Source organism: Pavona decussata, unplaced genomic scaffold (assembly GCF_977016875.1).
Source record: "Pavona decussata unplaced genomic scaffold, jaPavDecu1.1 SCAFFOLD_31, whole genome shotgun sequence".
Taxonomy (NCBI): Eukaryota; Metazoa; Cnidaria; class Anthozoa; order Scleractinia; family Agariciidae; genus Pavona; species Pavona decussata.
Genome location: NW_028145454.1, coordinates 431,196 through 453,361, shown reverse-complemented (window position 1 = coordinate 453,361; position 22,166 = coordinate 431,196). Strand labels below are relative to the sequence as shown.

At 37.4% G+C, this 22,166-nt stretch overlaps 1 protein-coding gene across 1 annotated transcript; it reads left to right on the top strand.

Annotated features, from left to right (window-relative positions):
• The first annotated feature begins 224 nt into the window (after positions 1 to 224).
• On the top strand, positions 225 to 21,642 carry LOC146484713 (geranylgeranyl transferase type-2 subunit alpha-like). Its single transcript, XM_085104454.1, has 16 exons — positions 225 to 366; positions 990 to 1,100; positions 2,034 to 2,158; positions 9,392 to 9,579; positions 10,647 to 10,847; positions 11,074 to 11,157; positions 12,404 to 12,492; positions 13,323 to 13,426; positions 13,747 to 13,841; positions 14,474 to 14,519; positions 15,282 to 15,370; positions 16,504 to 16,632; positions 17,714 to 17,763; positions 18,137 to 18,172; positions 18,781 to 18,985; positions 19,591 to 21,642. Exons 1-16 carry the CDS (start codon positions 364 to 366, stop codon positions 19,746 to 19,748), a joined length of 1,713 nt encoding a protein of 570 aa, XP_084960580.1. The 5' UTR covers positions 225 to 363; the 3' UTR covers positions 19,749 to 21,642.
• The last annotated feature ends 524 nt before the right edge of the window (positions 21,643 to 22,166 follow it).

Sequence of the window (22,166 nt, the reverse complement as noted above, 5' to 3'; positions counted from 1 at the left end):
ATGAACCCTCAGGCGCTAAAAGGAAGTGAAACTCCGCAACGTGTTGATCAGAAAAACTGTCGTTTTATCTGTCTCCGGGACAAATTCTTGCAACCAGTGGAGCGTATAAGTCTTACTCAGCTGTTTTTCTATTGTTCTTTCTGCTTTTCAGATCCCTGTAGTCAACAAAGAGCAGTTAATGAATAAATCTTTTTTATGTGTAACCTTCACTTTTCGATTTTTTCGATTCAACTTACGTGAAGTATTTGACGTCCACTGTACAAAAGAAACGTATTTACAGATTTCGTGCCCAGTATACCACGGCCAAGAGAAACATGGCGGAAAGATCGTCGAAGTGATTGCTGTAAAACTCGCTAAAAAGACATGGTAAGCCTTTAGCAAATATAAAATTACAGGGCCATTATTCGAGTTTTAATTAAACGATCGAGATAGTTCATTTTTGTTCATGCATGGTTGAATTTTTTACAGTTAAGTTTCAAATCGTTTAAAAATCTGAAAAACTTAAAGCTTTAATAGCAAATTAACTTTAAAGATTGAGCTGGTTTTCAAGTTTAAACATACCATTTGAGCAAGTAACTGAGTACCTTTTTCGCCTTCTTTTTGCTTGAATGTATTGTTTTGGGATTTTCTTGAGTTACTGCATGTATTCATCTAGGCACATTTCCCCATAAATGTAACATTTATTACAAAAAAGATCTTCTATGGTTTAATATTTCAGTTTCATTATAAAACAATGAATTCAATAATGTAGATGCTAAGTACACTTGGCATCTACATGATGATCTATTTAGTTAATAAACGCTGGAAATCTTTGGTTGCTAAGGATGATAAATCTTTCATCTGTGCAGCCTTCACTGAGTGCATTACTGTTGTGTTGCAATTTAATGCCTGCTCTTTGCACTGCAAGAAACTGCATCAGTCTGTAACTAAAAAAAATAAGTTAACAAATGTTAAGTCAAGCTGAACTGCTCATTTATTCACTCGCTCAGCATGGACGGATCAAAGTGCGCACTACAGCTGAACAAGCTGAAGCAAAGAGAAAAGAACGAGAGAAGAAACTGAAGATTTATCAAGAAACTACTAGCCGCATCTATGAAAAGGTATTTCAAACATCTGGGCATGGGGAGAAAATGAATATTCATTTTAAGGTGTTTATATTAAATTGGTTTTAAATTGATTATTGGTCAGATGTTGGTGAGAAACGGATGGCTACAATTAAAACATTCTTCTGAGAAAGAACTACATTAACTGTATGCATGTGCTTACTCTCCATGAAGACATTGAACAAGAATCTCTTAAACTCATCAACTATAGATGAGCTTGGGAGCTGGTGCCTAAAAGGGTTGGTGGAGCCGGGCAGCAGTCAGCCATGGGGAAGGAGGTATCCATGGCAACCCTGCGAGTGGCCACCACCAAACGCACTGTCACAGATGCACTGAACCCAGTCAGTGGATTATTATACTTACCGAACACTTACCAAAAGGAGGGCGGCGAGGGAAAGAGCTTGAAAAATTAAGCAGGCTCAATGACCTTACTCAGGCCAGCAAGAGAGTGAATGCAAAGCAAACCATGATGTGCCCCCAGCTGAGAGCTCTAAGGTCACCCATGAGCCGTGTAGAGAGGCAACTACTGACTGGCATTGCCTAGATTTTAACCTTGCCTAAATTACATCTAGCCACATAAAACATTTCAGAATTATTTGATCTGGACTATTTTCATTTGTTGTCTTCTGTTGGTAAATGGACATATATAAACTTGAAAACAGTATTCATGTTGTCAACTACAATTTAGATTTCATGATGTATGATTTCAAACTCTAAGTTGCTGGTCATTTTTGCAGTACATCGTATATAGTTGCCAGTTACCAGATGTTTATAATTTTGATAGCCCTGATGACCATGCACCCCTCAGGATCCTAAAGCTGGCTGTACGGGTGTTGGAGGGTGGTACGACTCTGTACTTGCCTGTTGATACTCAGTACACTGACATGTCCTGAATAGAACTGGATCATATTTTCCTTTTCTTTGTTTTAGAGAAAGAATGGAGAAATGGACAAAGAATCACTTTATTTATCAGAGCAAGTGCTTGGAGCTAACCCAGATTTTTCTACTCTTTGGAACTTCCGTAGAGAGATTTTCCTTCACATGAAAGATGAAAAGTATGTGTTAAATATCTGCTCGTCTCTGACAAGGTTCTCCTTATTTGTGGATATAACTGCATCTCTAGCGCCAATCATTATTATCAAAGAGACCTCAATCAAACACATCACATTTTTGTCCTTTTGGATAATTTTAATGGTAGACAATACAGTATGTACATGTGGGGTTGCTCTTTCTCAATTTGATCATATTAAAGACATTTTTTCCTCATTAATTTAGTTAAATCAAGCAAAATGATACAGCGTGTGTCTGTGTGTGTGTGTGTGTGTGGGGGGGGAGGGGTGGAGGAGGGGGGGGAGGGGGGTGAGGGGCATGGAGGGGCCTTTAGTTAGTTTTCTAGCCAAAAATGAACCTGATTTTAAATTGTGGTTTCACCCTGGTGAAAATCTTTGGAGGATCTTCAAAGATCTTCAAAGATCCTCCAAGATCTGCAAAGATCTGCAAAGGTCTTCTAAAGATCCTTGAAGACAAGGATCTTTTAAAGATCCTCACAGATCCTAGAGGATTTCTTGAGGATCCTATAAAGATCTCTTGAAGATCCTGATAAGGATCCTTTCAAAGATCTTCTAAAAGATCCTGCAGGATCCTCAGAGATTTCATTAGGATCCTACAGGATCTTGAAAAAGATCCTTTAAAGGATCCTTTCAAAGATCTTTGTCAGGATCCTTAAAGGATCCTCAAGGATATGATGAGGATCTTACAAGGTTCTTGTAAAGAACTGTTCAAGGATCTTCCAAAGATCTTTATCAGGATCCTTAAGGATCCTTAAGGGTCTTACAAGGTTCTTAAAAAGATCTTAGAAGGATCCTATAAAAGATCTTTGTCAGGATCCTTAAGGATCCTCAAGGATATGATGAGGATCTTACAAGGTTCTTGGTAAGAACTGTTCAAGGATCTTCCAAAGATCTTTGTCAGGATCCTTAAGGATCCTCAAGGGTCTTACAAGGTTCTTAAAAAGATCTTAGAAGGATCCTATAAAAGATCTTTGTCAGGATCCTTAAGGATCCTCAGGGATATGATGAGGATCTTACAAGGTTCTTGGTAAGAACTGTTCAAGGATCTTCCAAAGATCTTTGTCAGGATCCTTTAGGATCCTCAAGGGTCTTACGAGGTTCTTAAAAAGATCTTTAGAGGATCCTATAAAAGATCTTTGCCAGGATCCTCAAAGATCTGATGAGGATCTTACAAGGTTCTTGTTAAGAACTGTTCAAGGATCTTTCAAAGATCTTTTTCAGGATCCTATAAAAGATTTTTGTCAGGATCCTTAAGGATCCTCAAGGACCTGATGAGGATCTTACAATGATCTTCAAAGGATCCTATCAGGGATCCTTGAAAGATCTTTGTCAGGATCCTTAGGAATCTTCGAAGGTTTGATGAGGATCTTACAAGGATCTTAAAGGGATCCTATTTTATCTCTTTCAAAGAACTTTCCCAAAATCCTTAACAGTCATCATGGATCTGATGAGAATCTTAGAAGGATTTAAAGAAGAGCCTTTCAAGGAGACAAAGAAGATCTTAGAAGGATTTTTGAGGATCCTTTCAATGATTTTTGTCAGGATCCTTAAGGCTTTAATTATTATATTGCTCTTACAAGGATCTTTAGACAAACTTGTAATGAGAATCTTATCAGGTTGTTAGAGAGAACTTTGCAAATCATGGTCTTGCGATTAACCAAAATATAGAATAATAAACAATTCACTGAAAATAATTGGGGTTGCTTTGGAACCAAACAGGCTAATTGAACCAATTTTGTAGTCGTGGATGAAATCACCTTTCAATCATGCATAAACCATACACAGTCACATGACAATGCAGTTAAAAACCTCACTTCAAAGGCAACGGCACTAAATATTTTTTTCTTGCAAAGAAAGTGATCAGCCACATAAAATCTCAACAAAACAAGATTTCCTGGGTCTACAAATATTTTCACAAAATGTGAAGACAAGCAATGACTGAAAATCTCTTTCTTCGACTTTGACAACACAAGAAGCTAAAGGACGAAACTTTACAACATTAGATTGTGATCAGTCGATTCAATCTTAATCTTTTTTTGGAGCTGCAATGGGCCAATACTGTGGAATTTTTCAGGTAACAACTGATGTTAGCCATATCATTGCATGAGTTTTATTTTATTCCTATTTTACCTGATAGGGAAAAAAAAGAGAATCTATTTTATTTGTGTTTTATTTTTATTTTTAGCCTATTTTAAAGCAAGATAGAACAAGGTGTTGTATTTTATTACTATTTTCTCGCAACAAACTGAAAAATAGCCTGTAAAACAGCCTGTAATTCTATATCACTATTGCTCAATAATATAGGAATACATTGTTTTATTTATATTTTTTCTACAAACAGGATAGGCAATGGCCAGTTAGATTGTCTGTATCGCATGTTGTATGTACATATTTTGTATACACCAAGGGAAACTTCATCTTCCTAATCGAAGGTGAAGTTACTATTTGTATTTCATCATCAATTGTTGATGTATACACCCTCAATGTTGAGCCATATAAAAAAAGACAAATGTATGATGTATACTTATTGCATGTACACTTTTTTGCTCAATCTAACAATTACATATACCAGGTATTTCTTTGCAATAAACTTAATATAAACTTTAATTGAAGTTTATGTATGCAATAATAACAAATGGTTTGGAAGAAAGAGCAAGGTACTTATTTTCTATACCACAAGATTGAGCTGTATTTTTGTTATTTTAATTGGGCGAATAAACACATGAAACCAAGATGAGCATCTGATATTAGTATTTGTAACTGGCCTGCTTTCCAGGAAAAGCTTTACGAAAAAAAATGAAGCTTATATTAAACTTGACTTACATGTAGTACACGTCACTGAAATGCATTTGTGAAAACAATATTACATTCAGACCTTCTTCGATGGATCTCGACTCCATTTGATGCCAAAAAGAACAGCGATGCTTTCAATCATAATTCCTACAACTTTCATGCACAGTGCTAGCTTTTAAAATGAGCAAGAAAACGTGAGGTCACAGCAACACCGGCAGCCATCTTGGATTTCATTCAGACTGGGTAGACTGGGCACGAACAAGGCCATTTTGGTCAGCAGATATGCCACTGCAGGCTCGCGGAAAAGACCGTTTCATTTTCGATTTAGGCGGAATATTCAAGAAAACAGGAGACATTTCCCGTGGATTTTTACCTCTGTTAAGCTTCAAAATGTTGGGTTCAAGCAAAAAAATGTGGAAAACTTCTTTTAGCAAGAGGTAAGCTTTGAAATCAATAATTTTGATGAAAAAGACTGCATGAAAATGTGTGATTTTATAGATCTTCTATGGGAATTTCGAATGTATGTGCTTCTTGAATCTTATTTGAACTTACTGCAAATTCGAGATTGTTAAGGTAAACATTCCCTATTTATTTTTCTTATACATGTAAAGCCTTAACAAACGTTTTTGCAGAGTAATTTGTAGCCAGGTTGTTATAATGTCTTGGTATAAGCTGAAGACCTACTGATCTTGGTTTGATTGACGTTGCATGAAGATCTGGAGTTCATGATCAACTTCATGGAGTGTATAAGCTTATATTTTCTGTAGCACCATGAGTTAAAGGTTGGTTTTACTTGGCACTGCCCAGATCACTGTCACAGTGATCACTGAGTGACCACTGGTCACTCAGAAGAACTGACCTAAAATGCACTTTTTTCTGTTGTACTGCAGATCTTCAGCTCAATAATGTTGTCAAGGCTGATACTCAATCGTGCAGCTTCAGAGTCAAGTCAGCAAATCCTGCTCAATAAGCTAAGTCACTTCTGACCGTTGGACTCTATTTTAACTGATTTGATTTTGTTGCAAATCGTGACTTCTACTACTTCTACTGAGAAACAATAATTATTACCAAATAAACTTTTGTAACTTGCGTAATGGAGTATTGTTCATTACTTGATATCATATATACATGTAGTTGAAAACAGCAAGGGTACAATCAATCTTTTTTTTACGAAATGTCCAATCATTTGTCTTTTTTATTTAGCACTTCGCCTGAACCTTTACATAATTCAAGACAAAGCCATTTTCTGAATGTTTCTTTCCTGAGAAGTTTACTGTGAAATTGTTTTTGCTGTTACTTGTTTGTAGCTCTGGCTGTGGAATACGGTCTGTGAATGACAAATTTATATTGTGTGTAATGCATGTAATTAACCATCCAGATATATAGTTATATATATAGCAGATCTTTGCAAGGGCTATTGGAATCCAAAAAGAAAATTGGGGGTAACCATGCATTTTTTTAGAGATAATTCAGCAACAATTACTCTTTCTTATTCTAAGGCAGCAGTGAAATACAAAGCCATGTATGGCATTTTACTCCAAATTGAAGCTTTATTATCTCTGAAAAATGCATGGTTACCCCAAATTTTCTTTTTGGATGCAAAGAGCACTTGCTAATTTCTGCTTTCTCTGCACAGTTTTAAACTACGCAAAAATACCCCTGTATTAGTAGGCACCACCCATAGGAATCTCGAGATGCGCAGAACGTAATTGTGCAGTAATAAAAGTAGGCACCGTCCTAATGGGACTTTTCATGAGTTTTTCACAGTCTGATACATGATGCAGGAAATTTCATGGGCCATGCTGTTTTTCACATTATTTTCATGGATTTTTTATGCTCTTTCCATGGCAACTTCATGGTTAAAAAATGCCATAAAAATGTCCTTACTCTTGACCTTGAAAATCCCTTCTCAAACTCATTAATAGTTCATGAAGAGAAAACAAAGGAAATCACTACCGTGAAGGAGGTTTGGAAATGTGATGTTAATTATCATAAAATTTTGGGAACTTTTGCTTTGAATTTCTCCAAGAATTATTAATAGTTTGAGAAGCTATATCAAACACTCGAAAGAGTGTTTCCTCCTATTTCCAAACACCTCGAAATTGGTTAAAAAAAAATTGGCTGTGCCTCGTTTTTCCAACCTACTTCTTGGTGTTTGGAAATCGGAGGAAACACTCTTCCTCATGTTTGATATATTACCTCAAAAAGTGTTGGAAATGCTATGGATTTACCATGAACAAATACTGAAATTTTCATGGGTGTTGGTTTTATAGTGTGCAATGAGAATGCCAATTATCTGTGCTTTAAAATGAAGCCGCACAGAGTGTTACTTTAAAGGAGAATGTGCATGTAAACTTGACATATTTTCAATTTTGTCAAAATTCATATTTAGTCGAGTGAATGATCTCTTTTAATTTTCAATGTAACAGTTCAAAACCAGATGAGTCTTGATTATGCCTTTGCCTGAGAGTGAGACTTGTGGCTAAAAGACAAGTTTTTTTCATAAATGCATAACTGTTACAAATTTATTGAAGCGTATTATTTTGATAGCTGACATTGTACTAGGCACTGTATGCAACATTTTCTTTTAACTTGTCATCCAACCATGTAAAAGTGTTGTTGTGGATGTTACCACCCTGTTGCAAGTTGTGAAGTAGACATTACAATGTAGTTCAACTTTTGTACAGCACGTTTCTGCAACTTGCAACACCGGTTGCAATACATGTAGGTATAACAATGTCTTTCAACTTTCAAGTCATAACTTACAATGTTGTGCTACAGCTTGAAAAAAAAAAAAATTAATGCTCTCTGTATTTCTCATCCTTTATTTGTAGTAATTTTTTCATGTCTTTCTGCATGTAAGTGGTCTCATTTTCATGAAAACAAAGGGCTCACACAAAAGGAAGAAATAAGAACAAACAAGTTAGCTTAGTAAGACATGTTTACCTTTTTTTAGATTTTTACATATTGCATTAACTTTTGTGTTTCATGGTAAGGGATTGATGATTTTAAACAATGAGATTTTTGCAAGTGTAAAACATCAAAGATCTATTTGTAAAAAGATGAGAATAATCTGAGAAATAAAATACATTTGGCATAAAATTTACTGCGTGTTAAATAGGATACTTATTTTGTGCATGAAAATTAAAAGTCAAGAACATGAAGGATCTTAGCAGAACCCTATAACGATCCATCAGGTCCCAGCAAGGCTCCTACAAGGACCACTAGGACTACAAGGACTACAAGGACCAATCCTGCAAAGCCCCTGTCAAGATCCTTAAGGTCCCTGCAAAGAACCTTTAAGATCCTTCAGGATCTTTTTAGGTTTTTTCATGATCCTAAGAGAACCTGAACCTGAAGGATCTTAGCAGGACCCTGTAAGGATCCATCAGGTCCCTTTAAGGATCCTACAGTACAAGGACCATGAAGAATCCTGCTAATGCCCTGTTAAGATCCTTCAGTTCCCAGAAAGATCCTTCAGGTCCCTGCAAAGATCCATTAAGATCCTTGAGGATCTTTAAAGATCCACATAAGGATCTTTTGTGAATCTTTTTGAGGATCTTTAAGGATCTTGATTCATATCCTCAAAGATCTTGCAGGATCTTGTAAGAACCTTGAAGTCCCTGCAAAGATCCGTTAAGATCCTTCAGGATCTTTGCAGATTTTTATAAAGATCCTTGCAAGAACCTTAAGGATCTTGGCAGGGCCCTGTGAGGATCCTTAAGGTTCCTGCTACAAGATCCTGCAAGATCTTGCAGGATCTTGTAAGAACCTTGAAGTCCCTGCAAAGATCCTTGAGGATCCTGCAGGATCTTTGCAGATTAAGCAAGATCCTTGCTGGATCTTGCAGGATCCTGAAGGATCTTTGCAGGGCCCTGTGAGGATCCTAAAGGTTCCTGCTAAGTTCCTACCAGATCCTGTTAAGATCCAGCAAGGATCTTGCATAATCTGCAAAGATCTTGCAGGATCCTCAAGGATCTTTGCAGGGACCTGAAGGATCTTTGCAGGGACTTCAAGGTTCTTACAAGATCCTGCAAGATCTTTGAGGATATGAATCAAGATCCTTAAAGATCCTCAAAAAGATCCTCATGTGGATCTTTAAAGATCTTTAAAGATCCTCAAGGATCTTAAAAAGATTTTCACCAGGGTGACACTAGAGGACATACAGTATTATATATACTTGCAAAAGGGATGGTTCTTGTTTTTTTAGATGGGTATCCATCTGATTTTACCTAATATCTACTGAGTACTGAGGCAGATTTCTGGAACAAATTATATACATGTGAGATGAAATGATTCTTCAACTGGGTTTTGTTTTACAGACTGATACAGATGACTAAATTATCAAAAGAATTTTCTCTCTATATGGGTTACCCTTCCTTAATGTGAAAACAGCCCATGTTTACTTTGTTACTTTATTTTAAGTCCTACAGATTTAATGCTGGAGCTCTGCCAGAAGGAGCTTCAATTCCTAAAGAATTGTCTTCAAGTGAACCCCAAATCATACAGCGTCTGGCATCACAGACAGTGGATCATGGAGTTTATGCCGCAACCAAACTGGCAGGAAGAGTTACGCCTTTGTAACTTATTTCTATCATATGATGAAAGAAACTGTATGTTTTTTATTATTATTATTATTATTATTATTATTATTATTATTATTATTATTATTATTATTATTGTTATGTTTTAAAGGAAATCTAGTCACTCCATCTGCTTTTTTGAGGTTTTGCCAGGATTAAGACTGACAGAAGCCAAAAACAGGTTTTTGCCAAGTGAAGTGAAGGGAACCTTTTGAGGACTTAATTGTAGACATCACACACCAAATTTGTGGTCATATGATGGAAAATTTATAACTATTAAGTAGATGTTACAACTTTTGGAAGACAACAATTTTTTAAAAAAAATATATTCTCAACTGATGAAAACTTAAATTGGCCACAGCTCAACATCAGCTAGTCAAGAGCTAATGACGTCAAAGGGTCTTTTTGCCAGGTGTGGTCCATTTGGTGTTGTAACAAGGGATCTCTTGTGTAGCATGTATCTCTGTCAGTACCTTTTGCGACTTCAACTTGAGCACTATACCGAAGACCAAAAACCAAAAATAGCCAGAACCTAAACAGAGCCAAAGAATGTGGCAATTATATCCCCATTCAGTGACCACTGCTATTAATACCTAAGGGGTGAGTTGGATAGTAAGACCTTTCTTGATTTCATAGTTTTAAACGTTTTGAATATACCTTGCTGCCAGCAAACCCAGGTGTTTCATAGAGGATAGGGTACCAAGGGCAAATTGATGGCCTGTAGCCCTGATTTCACCCAGCTGCTTTTAACACCTCAACCACCTTTTTTAAATAGAGGACCACACCCAAGTTACCTACAGCACTCTGCCCAGGTGCACTACCCTTTTTCCCAGCTATTCAAAATTCTTCATGAAACCCCTGCAAATTTCTGAAAATCAAGATATCTAAGCACTAATGAACAGATTCTGTGACAAAATTGTTGTTGTTGTCATAAATTATTTTCCTTACAGTTTTTTGTTTGTTTTTAAGTGGTTTGTTCTCATCTTAGAATCCTTCAGGGCTATTTAACTTTAGAATAACTGCATTTGATGTTTATTTGATTCTCTTAATTTGTTATTAAATAGTGATAAATTAATTATTATAATTATTGTTGGCAGTTCACTGCTGGGATTACAGACGATACACTGTAAAGAAAGCTAACATATCACCAGAGGATGAATTCAACTTCAGCACAGAGAAGATCAAAGAGAACTTTTCCAACTACTCATCTTGGCATTACCGCAGTAAACTTCTGCCGCTGATTCATCCCGATCAGAGTGGAGATATGGGACGGGTTGAGGAGGGTGCACTCATGAAAGGTGACATGATTTCTTATTTTTTTTTAACTGTCCTAAATATCAAGCCTTCGGGCTAATATTAGAAGTTATTTCAAATTCTTGTGAAGCACAACCTATTTTAAAGTTCAAAATATTGTCTCCAAATAAAATTGTCCCCCCCCCCCCCCCCCCCACAACACCTTATAAATTATTGGAAATCCTGTCAGTGGTATTTAATAGTTTCCTTGTCATTGATTTTCTATTTCAGAATTTGATCTTGCTCAAAATGCATTCTTCACCGATCCCTTCGATCAAAGTGCTTGGTTCTATCACAGGTGGCTTCTTGGAAGAGGTGAGCAGTGAAAACATCACTTTTATTTCACAATTCAATTTATTTCACTTTTTTCATTCCCATTGTTACCATATTTGGTGAAGGTAAAGCAATCTATATAGTCAGCATACAAGTAGCCAGGAAGGTTGTTGTTGGTGGTTGGGGGTATAATTAGTTAGTTCACATTAAGTGGCAGGGAGTCTAGGATGCAGATCAAACCATACATGTACTTCATTAAATGTACCCAAAAAATTAGCCATATTCAGGGCTGTCACAAGGGGCTGTCATAAAGTTTTCAACCAAATGTTGCATTGACCTTCACACATGTCCATAACATTCTAGTTGCTTTGTGGGTAAAATAAATCAACAACAGTTAAGCCGCGGCCACACGAGCGATTTTTTGCTCGCGCTGGTGATGCGATTTTTTCAAATTTTGTCGCGTCGCCAGCGCGAGATGAAAATCGCACATGTAGCCACCCTCGAACTTGCGACGCGACAGGTGAAAAAATCGCAAGAAAAAAGTCGCCAGGATTGAAATTTTCGCAACAAAATCGTAGAGATAGCGCCCGTGTAGTCACCCTGCAACTAAGCCTCGTCATCCGCAATAGCTCGGGAAACGCCGGGATATTAATGACTGAAATTTCCGTCAGAAGTTGATGGTATCCTTATAATATTCCTTTCTCTTTGCAAGCCACGGACGGGCCCACGTTGACCTTTTCTTAATTTTCTCCTTCCTTTGTTTGCTTTTTATCGTCAAGAAGAAGAATGCAAATAGGCGATAAAACAATATCCTCGTCTGAAAGGGCCGTCCGCCATGTCTGTTTATAGCGCCAGGTCTCTTGAAGTATGCGATTCATGTGGCTTTCAATTTGTCGCCAAACTCGCTAGAATTTGTCACTCGTGTAGCCACCCTCTCGCGCTGGCGACACAACAAAATTTGAAAAAATCGCATCACCTGCGCAAGCAAAAAATTGCTCGTGTGGCCGCGGCTTTAAGATCACCTGTACTGTAACATCTAGTTTCAATATAATCAAGGGTATTCAGCTTTAACAGGTGAATACGGGAAGTGTCAAGATCTTAATGACAGCTCTGCATATTTAAAGACTAAGCCTGGCCAAAACCCTGATCACCCCTCACCCTTGAGAACTTCAATCTTTTTTATGCTTGATAGTTGGTCTAGGTAATATACTGATGGCTGTAAATTCCTAACTGGCTCGCTTTAGCAAGTACATGTATTGTTACTAAGTTGTTTAATATCCTCTTTCAGCCAGGCCACTAATGGACATTTCATGTTTATATGTGAAGTGTGATGAACCAATGGTAACAATCATTGTACAGTTTACTCAACCAATCCAGGTTAGTGCACATACTGTAAGTAATGTTGCCCCTCAAAACGTTATGCCACTGTATTCATATTTTATTTATGATAAACAATAAAATAATGTTCTTCCTTTAATTAACCACTAACAATATTTATTCAAGGTAAAACAGTATGTTGTGAGAGGATACCTGCGATGTGAACACATGGTTTGTGGGAGGTCTTCAAGTTGTACTTGAGTTTGTAGTCAATAATGTGACATGCAGCGATCAATTTGTACATAAATTATTAAGATTGAGTGGAAATAATGCTTTTCGTTATTTGGCTTATTAGTGAGTTTATTATTTTGCCAACCAACAAAGAACATTACTGTCAAAAGACATGCTGCCAGTTTCTTTAACAGGAAGCAACTCGGAGTATCCCCCTAAACAAGATACTTGTCCATCAAAGGGCCAGTGGCCCCAACAGTATGTTGCTAGTACTCATTTGTACACCTAAAGAGACCATACAATATCATACTATCAATTAAGTGTATGAGCTGATAGCATAAGATGAGGGAACCAACTGGGGCCATCCCCTTATACAATTGACTTGCACTATAACAGACACTTATGAGACCAAGATTTGGTGTCTGTGATGGAGAGAGTCCATATAAGAGGAGGAATTACATGTATTTCAGTTATTAATCCTTCTTCATCTGGACTTAGTCCATGCATGTCTGTTGTAACAGTGTACACAAATAATGGTCAACTGTCTGTAGTATGGGACTTGACTGTATCTTAGGTTTCAAGAGAATCACAAAGCTTAATGTATTATTTTTACTTCTGTCAATGATAATTCCACCATTTGCTTGCATTTCTTTCTTAAGGTGCCCAAGGAAGATTCCCTTGTGTTAGTTAATGGACAAGATGTCATAGGAGGGTGGAACAATTCATTCAACAACAACCACCCCTCTACAGTTTGGATATCCTTGTTTGTTTATAGTCTGCTCTGTTGCCTCTGGCCATGGATAAATGGAAGAACCGTGTGTCAGATGTTGTTTAATAAGTTCATCAGCATTAAAATACAAAGTCAGTGGCCTCGTGGCCTTGCACATTTTGCCATTGATGAATTTAAAAAATAATTAAAGTGACTGCTAAAACTGTATAAATTGACCCAGTTCTCACCCACCCAAAAAGGTCTGCATTATGAAGTCATTGCTTTTTTAAACATTTAGTACATATTTGGCTGTTGTAAGAAGTGTGTTCAGTTGTCATTCAAACACCCTTCCTTAACAATACACACATTTTTAGATGTAGTTATAGTACTTTAAATGCTCCTGATGAAACAACAGTAAAGGTGAAATTTATGAATGGAAAACTGGAAAACTGTGTGGTGTTACAAAAAGGTTTGTATACTAACTTCTTGTTGATAACATTTTAACACACACACTGTAACCTCAATAGCTGTATGACTGGGAAGTGTTTCCTAGTCCTTTAAGTCTTTAATATTTGGGAGCAGCGCCAGCCAGAGGTTCCAGATATATTGAAGCTGTGGTCTGCTAATGATCAAAAATATCACTTTGCACCATAGCTATAGCTTCCCATACAGTCATCACAAGTCATTGTTGCCTTGTTCTTAGGATGATAGCTGCCTTTTTTCTTGAGCAGTCAGAACGAGCTTTTTTCCTTGTCAATATATTTGCCCAAAGAAAATAGATATATCAGGGCTGTTAAAGGTTTGAATTAGCTAGTTCCACAAGGAAAATTAAGTCAGCCATAAGTAACAGAATGTCCACCATTCTAGTGTGATTTGTCGACCCATTTTCAAACTCTAAGTATAAGCTTGCCATCTTCACTGTTAATTTACCATGCAGCCATTGACAGTAGCTCACTGCTGGTTACTAAGGATAGTGCTGTTTATCATTCATAAATAAGAATGGCATCGTGATGGCATCGTGCTGTTTTCTAACATAATTACATTTGATTTTCATGGATCACATGACTATATAATAATACAGTGTGGATTTGCTTTACACAGGTGAATCAGAGGTTTGGATGGCTGCAAGTGAGTCACACCTTTTTAGGTTGGTTGCTGGTGCGATCTCTGTGTTTTGTGTGTGTGTTTAAAAGGAAGTCCAACTAAATGTTCTAAGTCGAGGAAGTGTGTTTTTGGTAGAGAGAATTGCATATTAGGTAAAACACTGCACTTTCCCCTTGATTTCCATGATCATTGTCCTCTCACTGCTTGCATGTTGTTTCTGTGGCTGGCTCAGAGCACTTAACTTCCACATGGTCAAACAAAATTTCATGAAAGGAAAAGATTATAAAGCCTGATAATTTTTTTAGGTGAACTTTACACATGATGACCAAACAGAGTTGTGTCATGACATAACATATGGCATGACACATACAAATTATGTGTCACTGTGACATGACTTGTAGAAAGTGTTGCTGTGATGTGACTAGTAAAATTGTGTTACTGACACAACAAGTTGAAATGTCACTGTGACATGACTTGTGGAAATGTGTTGGTGTGATGTTACTAGTAGAATTGTGTTACTGACATGACAAGTTGAAATGTCATTGTGACATGACTTGAAGAAATGTGTTATGATATGACATGGTTAGTTGAAATGTGTCAAGAGGTAACATAACGTAACCATTATAATTTATAGTGTTGTAATCTGAATGTAACCCACTGTAGGCATTCACACCTGTGTCCACTGGAGGTTAGTGCAAAAGAGGCGGCCGACATTTAAGACCTTCAAAATGTTGGCACCTCATAGCCACTCTTTGTCCACTGTGTAATTCATTGCTTATGACAGATCATCCCTCTTCATTTTCAGAGCAGAGTTGACAGCTGTTCACAGTTCCGTTCTTCAACAAGAATTAGATTCCTGTCGACTTTTGTTGGAAGAAGAACCAGACAACAAGTGTTAGTAGAGACATTAGTCAGACAATTGAGAAAAAGTAAAGAACAGCTCACATCCACCGATTGTCAGTTGACTTTTGGCCGACAGATTACAGACAGTTGGCTAGAGGAAAAAATTTGACTAAACACCCTGAAACCTATGACCAAAAAGCATTATGCAAAAGCAACAAAGTCTTTTAAAAAAAACTCATTGAAAGTGTAGAAAGGCCAACTGTCAGCCGACAGTTGGTGGAGGTGAGCTGTTCTTCACTTTTGCTGACACTTGGACCATTTTCTGCTTAAGCTCATATATTTTTAAAAAGTGTTCATACTCCATCTCTTTGGACGATTGAAACAGTGGAATCCTGTTAATATGGCCACCATGGCACGCACATTATAATGTGTTTGTAAATTATTAGCTTGGTGGTCAGATTAAAAGGATTCTCAGATTCTACATTGGCTTGCATTGACCCTTTCACTTCATTTGACTTCAGGGTCAATTGTAACTCTTAGAGTGATGAGAAACCATTGCTTAGTTAGCATCATTGTAGCTGCAAAAATTAATGTAGATCTAGCAAAAGCCATTGCTGTGATAATAAGAAAGCAGGTGGCTGGATTAGTGCTGTGTGAAATTTAAGATGGGCTTGAGTTCACTGTAATCAGAAACAGGTGATTGCCAGATGATAGTAATTGGGTTTGACAATCTTTGACAAAGTTACTCGCCGTGGCTTGCACCTCTAACAAACCATCAAAGCCTGCTCTACTGCTTTAAAAATGTGGTCATATTTTTCGCGTGGTTTGATTAATGAAGTTCCCAGATTAGAATGACTGTAAGTGGATTTGCTCAGGCTAATAGAAAGAGCATAAAAATGACTAATTAAAACCTTTGCATTTTATTCCATTGCGCATATGCCACACATTGAGATTCAAATCCTAACTAGTAATATGCAGTTCAATGTTTGTCCCATGAACCTAGTTTAATGGCCTTTGCCCCCACAAGTCTCCAGTTGCTCAGTGGTAGAGCAACCGAACTAGTAATTGGAAGGTCTAGGGTTCGACTCCTGATAGGAACACTCGGATTTCCTTTTTCCAAGTACAGTTTGCCTGTGTCACTCACTGAATAATACATCATTCTCACCTTTTGAATTGCTTTCCAGGGACGATGTTGACAATGGTGCTGTTAATGCGAGCTTTGGATCCTCTCTTGCATGAACAAGAAACAGATTTGTATTTAGAGAAACTTGTGCAGGTTGATGGTTACAGACAAGGATACTATAGAGATCTCAGTAAGTTTACATTACTGGACATTCGTAAGGGTTTTGTTGGCTTAAATTTTCCAAAAAGTACAAAAAAAAAAAAAAGGAATGCAGTGCCGTTGTCATCTGATAATGTCTTTTTAGATTAAATTTTCACATCTTTGATTGTGTTTGACAGTTAACTGGCCTGGTGGATGGGTGGACTGATTTGTCTGACTGAATGAATAAAATCAATCAATCAATCAATCAATCAATCAATCAATCAACTTTATTTAACGAGGTTGACACAACATTCTGTTACATATACGGCTGACAAACCTGTGGCCTTCAGATTCCGGATCAAATTGAAATTTGAAAATGTTGGTTTTTGAGGAGAAGGGAAGACCGGAGAGAAACCTCTCTGAGCATTGACGAGAACCAACAAGCAACTCAACCCACATATGACGCCGAGTCCGGGGATCGAGTACGGGCCACGTTGGTGGGAGGCGAGTGCTCTCACCACTGCGCCATCCCTGCTCCCTTCCTGACAAATAAGCAGATAAGAGAGTCCAGTATTTTCTAAAGAAACTGTGCTGCTGCATAGGTGGGGGCAGTGGAAATGACTATTTGGTTTAACAACTGAGTTAATAAGGTAACCTTTAGAGTGTTAGCCCTTTGTTAGAGCGAAAGATTCGTTCTGACGATGGGCTAACGCTCGAAATGCCAATGCTGGACTCTCTTTACGGTGGCCAAATTACTTTATAGAGTGTTTTCATTCACGTGAATTACCGGCCATATTGGTTTACTGAAACAAAAGAAAGTACTTGCATAAAAATAGAGTTCAATTCCCAGAGGTTTAGTTTGGGGCACCAACATGGCCGCCATTTCTTTGTTTTGGTACACCAACATGGCCGCCGTGACGTCATGTGAAAACACTCTATCGACTCAGTTGATAATGAACCAGACATTCGTGACAAACAAACAGACTGACGGACTAACAGACTGACCGATTTACTGATTGAAAGATAATTTGACTGGGTGATTGACTGACAGACAGACTGACTGGATGACTAAACCACCAACTGTTTAATTTACTGGCAAAAGTATTAATTCTTTAAATGTTGCTCTTTAGGAAGAAAATTCAAATTAGAAAACGCCATTGAAAGACATTGCTCAACAAAGGTTTGGAAATAATTTCATCTCCTTAGTTCTCTTTAATTTTATTGTCACTAATACAAATATTTTTTAAGTAATTTCAAAGACAGAAAAGTACCTTTCAAAGTTCTGACGAATTTTCTTTGCTGTATGCTGGCAGCCTTTTTTCGCTTGTTTCTCTGTCTTGCGTACTGCTTCTTTGACTAAACTTTAACTGTATTTCACCGGTTTTAACACTCGAGTTGCGTCAACCTAGCTCCCAGGTCTCTCATTTTCACGTCCCAGCTACGTGGAGAGGAGAGACCCTGGGAGTAAGTTTGAAGTCCTGGGAGTAAGTTTGAAGTTCCGTCTCAGCATTTGCCGTTATAACTTTTTAAATAACTTCATTTGTTGTGTTTAGGAAAAGAGGGACAGGACTATTGACCTATCCAACATGGTGAGTACCAAAGCAAACTTTTTAGTTTAACAGTTTGATTCTTAATAGTGACGAAAAACTAATTTCTCCTTACAACAGCACTACTTTAATGGACTATGTCAGCTGGCGCACATGCGCAGTAGAATCCGGTTGAGACTAATTTGCATACAACTCGTCGCGGGATTTTCGCTTTTCTGCCACTGCAAAAGCTTTCAAAAATATCGCAACAAACAGCTTCTGTAATTACTAAAGAACGTTTTTAAATAAAAGTTCAGCTACCTTTCCGAAGATGAACGCGATTCAAACAGATGAAAACAGGTTCCTGAACTCTCCGACAATACTTGAAAAAGTTGGGCCAACGATTTCAAAGTGCTTCTCATAAACGCGCGCATGCGTCTGGGATGACATAGTCCTTTAATTAAACATGCAATTCATAAGATTTAAAACAATGACCACCAAAGGTAAAATGTCTTGATGTTGATACAAATTCTCCCAAATAGAACCAAAAGGAATATATGGGGAGCAGCAAGGAGAATAAGGAGAATACCCATGTTGATGCTGGGTGTGAAAAGGTTAACATTTCAAGAACAAAATAATTGTTTTCTCCTACTTTTTTCTTTTATTCATAGGACTTAACGTTTTTGTCCCACATGGACCAGCTGGTCCTCATGAATGAAGTAAACTTGTCTCATAATCAGTTGATTTCTTTGGACGAATGCAACATGTTGCAATGCGTGAAAGTCCTGAACGCCAGTAATAACAACCTGCGGTGCATCACCAAAAGACATGCGCTAAGGCTTGCTTCACTGCAGGAACTGTCCCTTATGAACAACAGTATCCTTTGGAAATACTAAAAGTACATCGATAATAGACCCTTCTCCAAACTGACGGCAACAGATTTGAATGAATTAAAATTGAATTGAATGAAAAACTGATACTAGCACTGGAAAGAGCACCTTTACTTTAGTAACCTTGAAAAGTTTCAACATATTAGGTGTTATATCAGCTTAGGTAATGTAAGATGAAATTTGACAAATTTACAGACGTTTGTTTGACTGGGGGTATACGTCATACCCTCAGACATTCGAACGTCTGTAAATTTTTCATTTTTCAACTCTCAATTTCTCTGCTGATATTACACCTGATATGCTGAAACTTTGCAGGCTTCCAAGTTCACCCAACAGGGGTCGAACATAACATAACATTTCTTACACAAACAAACAATGTGTTAAAAGAAAACTGTTTTGTGTTAAAACGAACCGGCCTACAGTTTCAGTAGAGTTTCTGCGAAATTATCGTGTTGAAGGGGGCGAGACGAACAGAATTGGAGCGAACGTGTAGAAGGGAAGCCGAACCAGTGACCCAAGTGTAGTTAAATGGCATCTATATTCTGTATTTGTTTCCATTTAAACTTGTGTTTTCCTTGACTTGACAAACAGATATTTTAGATTTAGATTCTTTGAGAAGTCTTCAACACTGTACATTACTCAGGAAGATCGATTTACGTGGAAATCCTTGTTGTCAATCACCCGATTACAAGGATAAAGTGAAATCAGTGCTAGTTAATCTTCTGGAACTGGACGGACAGCAGATCTGACAAAGGATTGGAAATGCTGTTTAGCAGAATTTATTGTTTTGATCACAATGATCTTTAAAAAAGAATTCAAATGACTGGCTGTGAACAATGACTGAGCTGCGGCTCACAGCGCAGGCGCAAAAGACAATACAACAACAACAACACTTTATTTCATAGCACAGACGAGGTCTTCATTATAGAGCGGTTTTCAATTGAGTGTCGAAAGTAATTTTCAATACTTTATTGACACTCCCCATAGGGGTTTTCAGTGACAATTTTACAATACATAAATTAATGTTAAAGGAATATTTACAATATTTACAATACATAAATAAATATTAAAAATGATAATCAGTTTAAGTAATTAAAAAACTAGCTAAAAATTGGTGAGGGGATAGCTTAACGTAAAAAGTCTTTCAGGAGGTACTTTCTTAACTTACACTTAAACCTATTCAAACACTGACTAAGCTTAATTTCAGATGGTAAGTTATTCCATATATTAACAATTCTGTAGGAAAAGGATCTCTGCCCCGTTTTAGTTTTAAATAATGGAATATTCAATTGCTGCGAACTTCTAGTCGCCCGCCCACTTACGTTACCTCTAAAAATAAATTTCGCGTTTGCTTTGGATTTGTATTACTACGCTCTGTGATTGGTTAACAAAACTCGCGCCACTTTCTCAACCAATGGAAATCCAAACCAAAACCAATCCGCTCTAACCCACCAATTCATTTCCGCGCGTTCTCATTGGATGAAACACGTCACCTGGTACGTATCAGACGATAACAGTCGCCCAATTTATTTCGACGAGGAAAACAAAGTAACGACGTCACAGTTTTAGGTCTTACTTGATGAAGTTCAATCATAGTTTGATAAAATCTAGTGAACCTATTAGCTAGCTTTTTTATGGTTGCAATCACCCGTGGCCATCACAAGCTGTTTTGTCTTTTCTACAGTACTGAAGCGTGCGCGGTTCAGAAATTACCCAGAGGGTTATAAAATAAATAAACCCCTTTTCAGTTTGCTGGTATGTCGGAGGATAATACCCTCGACTGAAAAATGTCCTCAAAATTTCACACTTGTCCAAGAAGCGAAGCTTCGAGGGCAACTGAGAAATATTCAAAATGTCTCAGTTACTCTCGAAGCTTTGCTTCTCGCCCAACCGTAAAATTTTGAGGACAATCTTTCAGCCGCGGGGTTTACTTACTAATTACCCACAAGTAGCAAAAGCTAATCGAGGCAATAACGAATTCTCAGAAACACTTTTACACAGCTCAAACGATGAAAAGAAATAGTAGTAAATTAATTATTACTTTTATTAGTATTGGTAGTATATTTGTTGTTGCATTGGTGGTGCTTTTATACGTCGAAATCTGTAGTTTTAATTTGGTAATATATTGGTCTGTTTTGTTTTATTACAGGTGGTTAGGGAAAATTCAAGTTTTAATTTCAAATTTCTACACGGTCTTTCCTGTAAAACTTCTGTATGTCGTGCTATGTTTGCCGTGGGTTGCTGAGCTTCAGTCGAAAGGTAGCCTGCGAACGCAGACGTATTTCCGGTTGTCGCGTTTCTCCACCAAAGAAATACGTCTGCGGCGCAGGCTACCGAGAAAGTGGCGCGAATTTTATCAGCCAATCAGAGAGCGTGGAAAGGCTAAACCAATGCAAAAGCTTTAGATTGAGGATTTACCCTTTTTCTTTGGAAAACGGAAAGTTTTTTTTCCAGTCGCCGAAAACGGAATTTTTCGAAAACGATGGCCGTTGAATTCGACTTCGTGATGTCATTGTTTTCGAAAGTTCCGTTTTCAGATGTCCACACGAGGAGAAAATGAAAACGGCGTCTTCAAAAATTCCGTGTGAACGGAAAGCTAAGATGTAAAGAAAAAGTTGAGTTCTTAATTGACACAATTCGCCATTTCAGTACTTCATGTTCTTCCTGTTACTTTGCACGGTGTCAGTACAGTTTACGGTTGAACGAAAACAAATACGAGTGGACGGGGCCTAAAAATCGCTTTAAAAATACAGAAACAAACAAATCAATAAATATATATTGAAGTCAATGACTTCTAGCTAGGGAATCTGTCGCCTTCTCTCTTAAGGCTCGCTTTAAAAAATTCAGCTGATTTTTGTTTTTATGAAAGCGAGCTTGGTTTAAAAAGAAAGAAAAATGAAAAATTCAACGAATGAATTTAATGATATTTTAAAACTCTAGCTTGGCTTCCAAGCTTAGGGATATAAAACAGCTGAAATTTCATTGAGGTTCAGAGATGAATAATTTATTTCTGTTGTTTTATTGTCTTAAGCCTCGTAGCCAAGCTAGAATTTTAATATATCGAAATTGGTCTATTCCAGAGATGGATTTGGAGGTTTCAAGTGTTATGCGACCTAAAATACAACAACGCAATAAAAGCATTTGTAAACCACTGATTAGTTTCCGCG

What these genes read in the sequence shown, in the direction of transcription:
- LOC146484713 (XM_085104454.1), top strand. An exon ending in TCTACAGTTTGGATATCCTT is followed by an intron (nt 13,427 to 13,746) that starts GTTTGTTTATAG and finishes ACACATTTTTAG; the next exon opens with ATGTAGTTATAGTACTTTAA. An exon ending in AAAGACATTGCTCAACAAAG is followed by an intron (nt 17,764 to 18,136) that starts GTTTGGAAATAA and finishes TGTTGTGTTTAG; the next exon opens with GAAAAGAGGGACAGGACTAT.